The sequence below is a fragment of the Dicentrarchus labrax genome, unplaced genomic scaffold, assembly GCF_905237075.1.
Source record: "Dicentrarchus labrax unplaced genomic scaffold, dlabrax2021, whole genome shotgun sequence".
Taxonomy (NCBI): Eukaryota; Metazoa; Chordata; class Actinopteri; family Moronidae; genus Dicentrarchus; species Dicentrarchus labrax.
Window position 1 is genome coordinate 4,873,347 of NW_026136705.1, and position 10,522 is coordinate 4,883,868.

At 37.0% G+C, this 10,522-nt stretch overlaps 1 protein-coding gene across 2 annotated transcripts; it reads right to left on the bottom strand.

Moving 5' to 3' along the window:
- Window positions 1-879: 879 nt before the first annotated feature.
- LOC127363446 (uncharacterized) lies at window positions 880-10,226 on the bottom strand. Of its 2 annotated transcripts, XM_051399881.1 has the most exons (19): window positions 10,096-10,226; window positions 9,542-9,577; window positions 9,082-9,348; window positions 8,316-8,591; window positions 7,912-8,181; window positions 7,543-7,815; window positions 7,167-7,442; window positions 6,191-6,463; window positions 5,801-6,076; window positions 5,205-5,600; window positions 4,098-4,376; window positions 3,512-3,751; window positions 2,989-3,096; window positions 2,831-2,846; window positions 2,585-2,682; window positions 2,349-2,399; window positions 2,196-2,261; window positions 1,726-1,782; window positions 880-1,606 (listed from the first exon to the last, which is right to left on the bottom strand). In XM_051399881.1, exons 1-19 carry the CDS (start codon window positions 10,130-10,132, stop codon window positions 1,599-1,601), a joined length of 3,303 nt encoding a protein of 1,100 aa, XP_051255841.1. In that variant the 5' UTR covers window positions 10,133-10,226; the 3' UTR covers window positions 880-1,598. The 2 variants fall into 2 exon arrangements, with proteins under 2 accessions (XP_051255841.1, XP_051255842.1); XM_051399882.1 differs by lacking the exon at window positions 9,542-9,577 and having other exon boundaries at window positions 10,096-10,208.
- Window positions 10,227-10,522: the final 296 nt, after the last annotated feature.

Consider the following 10,522-nt stretch of genomic DNA (forward strand, 5'->3'; position numbering starts at 1 on the left):
AGCATTGTTGATACAGTAGTAGTACTGTAGTTGGCATCTAAAATTGCCGCTCGCAGCCAAAGGAGTCTGGCTGCCAGTGCCAATAGGTGAATCTGGCTATTATCCAGTCACTGCGCCATTACAACGTGTCACCATGAGATGGCGCTTTCTTCACAAAAACACATTCACACTTAAACCAGTGTGTGACGGCCCACAGTAAGTGTAGAGTCATATTCCTTTGTTTAGGCTATGGTGTGACAGTATGTTTCAAAGACATATAAAAGTTGCTGGAACTTCAATAAGGTGCCACCTGTCTAGTTGTCAGTAGTTATTATTTACATATTTTAAACAACATACACCCTGATTTTACCTTAATGACTTTGAAGTTCAATCTATATTGTTATATATTGTGTATCATATCATATTCCTAAAAAATGATTTAAAGGAGGGGCTGCAGCACCACAATTAAACAGATTTACCATACCTCCAAATAAATATACATATAATATATATAAATATACTGTATGTGGCCAGATAGAAATGTCATGACAGATAGGTGAATGTCCATCAGAATTAAACCAACATGATTGATTCTCGCAACCAAGAGAATTATTTGATGATTTTTCTCAAGAAGTTTCCCCTTATTTGTGTGGTGGAGGATTTCTGGACTCTTATTTAAGTTCTCCCTCTCCTCCCGAAGCCATGGTTGTGACAGGTTATATGACCGATGACACCAGCTCTAAAACACTAATCTAAATAAAATAAGCTTTAACATTAAACACTTATAAGCCATATGCAGCAATACAGTTGTTTTTTTGTCAGTTTGGGTGCTGTACCCGATAAAGGTACACAATGTTTGTGATGTTTGTGAACACCATGTCTGATTCAATTATATTTCAATTTACACAACATTTATTAAAGAAGATAAAACAGATATGTACAGTTATAAACAATACAATACAAAAACAAGAAACAAAAGTACCCACAATGTATTAGTTTTGGTCATCTCCAAGAATCATGCAGTTTTGTGAGTTAGGGGAAAGTTTGTGGCATGCTGTCTCCATCAATTATTTGTGCCTTCTTGTAAATTTGGCAATAAATGTTCTAAGTTATCAGTTTTTATGTTTAAAATAATATATACAATACATGTAGGCTATGTATCTAGATATGCCTATGATAACATCAGCTTCACAGATGAGTGCAGCACACACTGTTGCACACACAGTATAGTGAACATGCTCAACATAACAAATAAATAATAACAAAATAAAACCAAACTGTCTTCATATATAAAATTATTAATAATGAAATTACCAAAAATGCAACATAAGTGATAAACATTCAACTGCTCAAATTAGTTATTGATAGAAGTTTAACAAGACTGCAGATAACACCTTGCTAAACTCTATTATTGACATTAAAAAGAAGAAAGGAGAAAGAAAGTTCTATGGCATCTAATGTACAAAATCAGTACACTATTGCAGCAAACATATACAAAAATAGAAAAGGAAATTCAGCAGAAATCAACAGGGAATAAATGCTGTCAACACTGTTTAAACATGTTGCTATTTATGTTGTTGTCCATGCATCTGCTATTTTGGCTGATGATGCACTTCTCTTTATGAACCTGGAAAAACATACAGACATACAGTTATATGTACCACTGGTGTATTTATGATTCAGTTTTAGTAAAAATGTAGTTTAAATGAATATAAAGTATTAAATAGCTAGTGTTAATAATTGTACCTGCAGATGCATTCACGTTACTATAGTCAGAGGTTTCTGCTGGATCATCATGCATTCCTGTTAAAAGAATATTATTAAAAACATTCAAGTATTTTACACTACAAATAAAGTATATGGATACCAATGTGAACTTTGGGCCAATTTTTCCTATTAAGGGAAATCTTAATGCCACAGCAGACAATAGTATTTTAAACAAAGTGATTTCAACTGTTTGGTGACAGGGAAAAGGTCCTTTCCTGTTGCAACATGAAAATAAAGAATTTGTTTTTTGTGGAATAACTTGACTCAACCCCATCCAACACATTTGGGCTTTTGTGTCTGAATGATTAATCCATGGTTTAAAATAATAAACAATCACATGCATATATAGGTGTGATATGTATCTCTCCACATACTTTTGGCCATCTAATGTAGGCTTGCTGGTTTATTCAATTCATTTATTTTGGATATTTCATACTTTCTGCACTCACCTCTCTTTACAAAATGTTTGAGTTGAATCTGGGATACAGCGTTTCTGTAATTATCTGTCCGTTCACCTGAAATTAGAAAGTTTCTTACTTTACTGCTCTGTTAAAATCATATACTTTTGGACTGCTCTGCATGAATCAGAGTTTATACTTTACCACGTCCAGTGTTTCCAGAGCCAATGATTGTTTCATAGACACAAACATCACCTAAAAGGCCAGTAAAAATCAAGACAAATTAGTAACTTCAGGTCCATTATACTGCAGTATGTTATTTAGTTTGACAGTGTTAAATCTGCTGCACACAAATGTGATACTATTAAAAATAAACTTTATGTATTATAAAATGTATATTGTTATATAAATATAATAACTAGATTAGATGAAAGACTGACCATGGAGAAGAGAGGAGTATACTTGCTGTTGATTTTCATCTTGGTTGACAGTTTGGACTGTAGCAGAGCTCTGATTGGTTCTACGAGACTGGATGAGCCTGAAACATGTAACAACAGATGCATAAGTACTAATATGTAAAAACTAGTACAATTTAAAATATATTATATATATAAATATATTTATTTAATATAAAATATTATTATTATGTTATGTTTAAGATGAGACAAGGGGAGTGTTGTACCAACCTGTGACAACATGTATCTGTGAAAAAGACAGCAATTATCATGTTATATTATTTTGTTTTGGAAACTGAACCACTGTCCTATTCTGTTCTATGTTGTAAAATCAAAATCCCCCAGTAGGAAGAGTGTAATGTATCTGAAAAAACAGGAAAAGGTCTCACCCTTTGACTTTTTGTACCAGCATAGCAGTAGCAGTGGCAGGAGAAGAATCAGTAAGATGCCAATAACCAGCCCAACAATCAACCGCACAGTAAATGGAGAGCTGGTTGCTGCAATAAAGAATAGGTATTAATTAACTTGATCAATGAAAGGATTACGAAAAGGAGGACAAAAATGAAAGGTATGGTGGGCAGTATGGCCAAAAGCAGATAAGTGATATGGAAACCAAAACATCAACTTTAAAAATTGATTTTTTTTGTAGATATTTGTCACTTTTGTGCTCATTCCTCATTGATTCTAGCATTATTAATTCTATATGTTTTGTTGAAAGCTACCAAAAATGATGACTTGATTTTATGTGTAGTAATTGATGGAGACTCTTTACTGCTTTCTTTAAATAATAATGATTAATACACTTTGCTCAGAGAAGACTATTAACATGTGTATACCACATAATTGCACTGAATTCTGCTGAAACTAAAGCTGCACACATAAGCAAATGAAGACAGGCTGTATCATACTCACATTTTACTGACATCCAGCTCTGTGGTGATTCACTTTCTGAATATGCACAATGGTAGAAACCTTCATCTGACTTTGAGACTGCAGAGATTTTCAGCTCTGTTCTGTTGCCATTTTGGATGTGTTTGTTATTTTTGTAGAAAGTGACATTGGATAGTAATTGTTCTGTTGTCAACTTGCAGCCAAGAGTAACAGAATCTCCTTCGGTCACAGGATGGACGGGGCTCACCAGGATAATATCATCTGTAAAATCGACATTTCAACTTGTATTTGTACTAATTAATTGTGTCACAGACCAATAGTATGGTTAATGCCAGTTACCCACATTTAATAAATGGACAAGTGTACTCCTTTGTATGTCCAATACATATGTATACAATATAATTTTTAAATAGTAAATGGTGTGTTATCATGGATGTACTGTATATTGTATGTATAATGTCTATGTATGTTTCTGTGTGCGTGTTTGTCCCTGTGTTTAGGTAGAGAGAGACAGAATGTAATTGTATTTCAAATACAAATTTCAAATGAATATAATCAACTGTTGTAAGAAGCAAGAAACTTGTAAGAAGGTATAATGAAAACCTACCATCTGTAGTGATGTTGACTGCATTGCTGAACTCTCCAGAGCTAGACTCACACCAGAACACTGCATCTCTGAGCCGATGATGGTGCATATGGCATGTGGATCCAATCATACTCCCCCAGAAAGAGCAGTATGGTGACGTATACCATGAGTATCTATCCTCAGTATACCTCCTCACTCTCCACTCTGTGGAGTTTCCTTCACAGTTCAGTGAGACAGAGTCAGAGGTGAAGTGTTGTGCTCTGTCAGGACTCACTGTGAGAGATACTTGCGATGGAAAGTCTGAAAAACAAATTTAATAACAAAGAATAGAGATAATGTGAGAATAAGGAGACAGCAATAATTATTTGGTTTGATTGTGTTTACATAGTTTCAAATTACTGAGCATTCCAATGCTACAACAAATTGCATTGCTTGGTGAAACTGTTAAACAATCACTGATTGTTATTGTAACAGTTTTAACAGCCAGGTCTGCCTGAATTTCCCTGTTTAGTCTGTCTGATTATATTCTCCTTTAGCAATAATTGTGTGAAATTAGATTGATCGATTCATTATTTACATTTTAACTCTAATATATCAATTACATTAAAAATAGTAGGCTACATTTGTATTTCAATCGTCTAAAAAAATAAAGTCAAACTACGCAGTGTTGTTAAGGCACTGCACCACATCAGGAGTCCAACTCTGAATATTTTTTACAATTTAGACCTTTCCGTTATTAAGGCTGATGTATAGTTTAACATCAGCTATATGTAGAGCCTACACTGCAGCTTATACAAGTTATCTATGCCTCTATGAGCATTATACCTGTGAACTTGTGTGTCTGCAATGCCCCTCTACTTTATCCTCAATCTGTGTTATTTTTCCTACTTTTGTTTCTGGTGCATCTAAATGAGACCTTCCCAGATTCTGTGTCTCTATCAGTAAATTTGTGAAGGTGCACTTCATGCAGGCATATGCTGCGGCGTTGCTTCAATGTAGAAGTATAATTCAGACTTTAGGGGGCATGAATGTGCAAATTCAATGACATGTCAATGAGGGCATTTATTTTCAAGATATAAAATAACATCTGCTATGTTGGAGAAGGAAGAAAGAAACCAACATACTGACCTCCTGACAAGACAAACTTTGGTCCAGTATAATCAGTATAATACACTGGATCTCCTCTTCCAGCTCTGCACATATATCCTGCTGTGTGTGTTTGTCCATGTACGATGTAGGAATCCTGTTCAGTCCCCTTGCTGCTGCCAGGTAGCAGCTCATAGTTGTAGATATCCATGTCTGATATTTCGGGAACAGCCTTATACCTGTCGAAACTCAGAATGTCATCATAATCCATCAAATCGAGGGTGTCGTGGGGGATGTCCATGTCTGATATTTTGGGAACAGCCTTATACCAGTAGAACCTCCATCCTGCAGATGGAGGTTCAACCTCGCAGTTCAGAGTTACAGAGTCTCCAGGACTCAGCCATGATGGAGACACAGTGAGGACAGGCACGGGTTGATCTGTTGGAGAATGATTTTCTCAGAATAAAAACTTGTTTTGATGTATTGTATTGTAATGTATTGTCTAGAATTGTTTTAATATTAAATGCAATGCTGATATATTAAACATTTAAAACATAGAAACTCTATCCACAAATATTTAGCCCCAACTTGAAGGCTTTTATGAAATTTGAGTATGAATGAAATATAATCTGACTTACAATAAGATACTGTCAGTTTGAAGGAAATACTCCATCCTGTTGAATTCTGTTGAGCTCTTTTCTGTCTTCCCTTACACCAGTAGTCTCCATCGTATAATGAAGAAGCAGGACTTATCAAGTATTCCTTTTGGTTTGGTGGTGTATATGAGCTGGTTGTTGTCCATTCATAATCCCAATCAGTGTCTCCTCCCTGGATCTCACATCTTAGGGTGATCGTCTCTCCTGAGTATACCTCAGGCCAGTTGTGTTTCAGGATTACAACAGCCTTGTTTGTGACTATAAAGTTCACCAATAATGACACAAAAAGAAAAACCAGCAATCATTAATACATACAGATTATATAGATTTTTTAAAAAATTAAAAAGTGTAATATTTCAGTACAATGCTTACCAATTTTGTTAACATTGATTGAATCACTGTACTCTGTGTAATAAGCAGGGCTTCCTCTTTGTCCTCTGCACCAGTACAGTCCTTCCTGGGAAACACGGATTTCCCCATTTGCAACAGCATCTTCCATTGCTAATGGTTCAGAGGTTTTCTCTCCTTTGTACCAGAAGTATTTCCAACCAGATGATGATGGGTTCATAGAGCAGGTCAGGGTCACACTGCCCCCTACTGGAAAGGCTCTGTTGTCAGCACTCAGGTTAGCCATTGGTCTGTGTGCTGTTCAAATTAGAACACAGATATAAAAAGGGTCATTAGTGGCACTCAGAGCTCAACCCACTGCAACTTGAAACAACATGCAAACAGACAAAGCATAAACAGATTCACAATACATTCACCAATTTGACCAAAAATGCAGCGAATAGAGAAAACAAAAGCAAACACACTAAATGTAGCACAGCTAAAAAGTGATGAACAGCACTGGGAGATGTTTGTCGCTGCCTTATTTTGTGTCTCATGAAGTTATTGAAGTCACCTATCCATCACTTCTATTTAGCATATCCCAGCTGGGTCCAGATGTGTTAACCACTTTTTAGTGTTGGAAAATATTTCCACTGTTGTCTGTGAGTCTTGCAACGTTTCTGTATTTGGTTGAGTTATTTTTTTTCTTTTTGCAACGTTTATTTCTAAATGCTGTGCATGTGTTAGTGACGATACATTTTTCTTGTGTTTATATGCATGTCCTTTCTTAAGTTGCAGTGCACTGAGCTCTCAGGGCCACCGTACATTACAGTCTCTGTGAATAAGCCCACTTTAAATTACTTAAAGGTCTGGTGTGTAGGATTTAGTGGCATCAAGTCTTTGCAGATTTCCCCTCACTCGTTTGACAGCCTCTTTCTAAAAATGAGGGAAAACTATGGTGGCCACGAAACAAACTGTGCATTATTGCATACATGCATTAACTATGCACTGTTCAACTTACATGAAACTGCCAATGTGATGATGTCGCTCCACTCTGTTGACGAATACATGTCCCATTTGTGTTTACCCATACACCTGTAGTTACCACTGTTGGACTCAGTAGCGCTGCTAATCCTGAACTCATTGTGTGTTGGAATTGTGTCTGAGTTGGTTCTGCTCCACTCATAATCCCACTCAGACTCTCCACCTCCATGAATATCACATCTAACAGTGATCGTCTCACCACTGAATAACAGAGGCCAGTTGGGTTGCAGGGAGATAACAGCCTTGTTGGAAACTGTTCACCAATAAAAACAGAATATAAAAAAGAGGAGGTTAGTTGTAAGTATTTATTAACTATGAATGCTGTATAACTCCAAACTAAAGCACTAACACACCTCTTTTCTCAATGGTAACTGGATCACTGTCCTCTGTGAAGAAAACTGGAGATCCTCTCCCTCCTCTGCAGTGATAGATGCCTCCTTGTGAGATACTGATCATGTTATCTTGTTCATCATGTCTAATGATCTGACTTTCAGAAAAGACTGAGTTACGTCTGAACCAGTAGTATTTCCACTCAGCGGAGTTCTCCATAGAGCAGATCAGTGTTTCATTGCTATCAACTGGTATGGTCCTCTTATCAGCCACAACTGTGGGCCTGGGTTTATAAGCTGTTAATTTTTTGTGAAAAAAAAGTGATATTTTTAATAGATAGATGAAAACACAAAAACCATGACATAGTATGAATGAAAGACAATCTGACTTACGTGATACTATCAGTGGGAAGGAGTCACTCCATTCAGTTGAGGAATACAAGTCCCTTCTGCCCTTACACCACCAGTAGCTTTGGTCGGAAACAGAAGCACTGCTAATCCTGTATTCTCTGTGTGCTGGAGGTGTGTTCGAGCCGGTTGTTCTCCATTCATACTCCCACTTAGTGTCTCCCCCACCCTCGATCTCACATATGACAGTGATTGCCTCACCACTAATAATGTGAGTCCAGTTCTGTTGCCGGGTCACAGAGGCCCTGTTGGACACTATTCACACCAAAAACACACAGTTAACATTCAAACAGAAATATGAAATCAATAGAGAGAACTTCATCATTTTAACCCTGGTATGAATATCATGAATGCATGCTGTTCTGTTGAAAAAAATTTGCTAAACTCACAAGTTATGTCGACGCGAGACACATCACTGAACTCTGTGAAGAAAACTGTGTTTCCTCTTCTTCCCCGGCACCGATAGATACCTCCCTGTGAGACACTGATGAAGTTTTCTGTTCTGCTTCCGTCCGTTATGATCATAGTTTCATCAGAGTCTGAGGTACGTCTGAACCATTCGTATTTCCAGCCAGCAGAGCCTTCTTCAGAACAGGTCAGTGTCACAGTGGCCCCTACTGGTTCACCAGTTCTGTCTGCTCTCAGAGTGGCCTTGGGTCTGTGTGCTGTTTGGTTTAGAATATACACAAGGGAACATTTTCTGATTAGATCGCTACATTAATATAAAATATTTTAATATTGCTCCTGTAGGACACTAAGCTTAGTTTTACAGAATTATATGGAGGACCAGAACTGCAAAAATCAATAATAAATAAATAAACAGCATTGAGTAACAGAACTGCAAACTCAAAATGGTCTACAACATAATCTTTGTAGTGCCTGACAACACCACCCTACAGAGAAATCTTTCCCATGAGTCCCTGTGTCTCTAACCAAGTCCTGCACTAGCTTTAGCTTTGACATACTGAATTCCATGGTCACATCTTACAGAGCTGAAGCCAAAGAAGTCAACAGATTCTTATATACAGATTATTTTCCTATTCTAAATTTTACTTCTTTTGATTATGTCTGCGGCAGTGCAGCATCAATCTCAACATGGCTGTGATACAGGTGATGGTAAACTCGGTGTTAGTGGCAACAGATTTGACATCTTACCTGATACAGATAGAGTCACATTATTACTCTCTTTTTCAAAATTTGTTGAGCCCTTGTGGCGACCAATGCACTGATAGTCGCCACTTGAGTCAGTCGTCAGGTCAAATGAGTACCAGTTGTTTGTATTGAAGGAGACAATTTGTTGACCATTCCGGTTGAATTTGTAATGCCAGTCATTGTCATTTCCCTCTCTCATGTCACATGTGAAGTTAGCAGACTCTCCGGTAAATAAATAGGTCGAGTTGGGTTCAAAGGTCAGCTCGGCATCTAGAACCCAACACAAACATCCGCAGTACACAGTTAAAACAATAAAATGAACAAACCAGAAAAATATTTAAGGGAAAAGCACACTCTTAAGGCCTACTTTAGTCACATCATAATTTATGTTGCTACACGAAATGAAATGATAGATGTATTGAACAAACACAAACACAAATAAGAAAGAAAATTGTTCAATCACCATGACTGTGTCCACAGTAGAGGAGTGTATTCAACACTATAAGAAAGATTGATACGATATCAGATATTGTCAATCAAATCGATAAACAAAGGCATTTAAAAACATTGGATACTGTGTTCTTCTCACTACAATAGGGCTACTCCCAAAAAGTAAATTATTGCAGTAATCAGTTGAGAAAATCCCAGGTCAACTTGTATTCTGTCAGTCAAATCTCATTTTGCACATTTGTTTTTTACCTGCAACACTATACAAAGAAGCGTTGGCATGGCAGACTGTACATTTTACAAACCGAGTCTCAAAATGAACACACAACTAAGTGTGATAGAAGCAGAGAAGAGTGATAGTTAGGGCAGCCAACACTCTCTGGTCCGGGGGTGGCTGTCACTGAAGTCAGCTCAATCACTTTTTAAGTGTGGCGCCAAAACTTAAGAAAAAAAAGACTGCATAGTTGTTATCAAACAGCGAGATTCTGCTGATAAAATCCAGGTACAGCCCAGCGCTACACTTTCCGTAATCTATGCCATTCAAACAAAGAAAGTAATTTATGTACTCACAGAATAATGACAGCGCACAGAACAAAGTGCGATCCATCGTCACATCCACTGAAACTCTGTCACTCCGTCTTTTGAAAAACAGAAAAAACTGACACTGGGACAGGAAGAGAAACAGAGAACAGAGATAAAAAAAAGTTACATTTCATATAAATGGATGTGAACAGGCACCTTCTTTTACTGAGTTTAGCCCATCTCTACTTCCTTCTCTCACCACCACAGAGCTCACACCCCAATATTGGGTTTGACCACATATTATCATATTTACACTTACATCTTACATCACATGGTCCCTGTCTATCACACAGAACTAAGATCACACTTAGTAGTTGCTGCAAACAATTGTTAGACTTTTGTAATATCTATGGGGTGTTTTGTGTGTACACAGATAACTAATAATGGAAATAATAAATAATGAGAAATAATGGAA

Bases quoted from the DNA above. Each gene is read 5' to 3' on its own strand.
- LOC127363446 (XM_051399881.1), bottom strand. From the start codon at position 10,132: ATGGATCGCACTTTGTTCTGTGCGCTGTCATTATTCT. The intron at 9,349-9,541 runs GTGATTGAACAA...GTTGGGTTCTAG, and splicing joins CTACTGTGGACACAGTCATG to ATGCCGAGCTGACCTTTGAA. The intron at 8,592-9,081 runs GTAAGATGTCAA...TAAACCAAACAG, and splicing joins TGTGACTCTATCTGTATCAG to CACACAGACCCAAGGCCACT.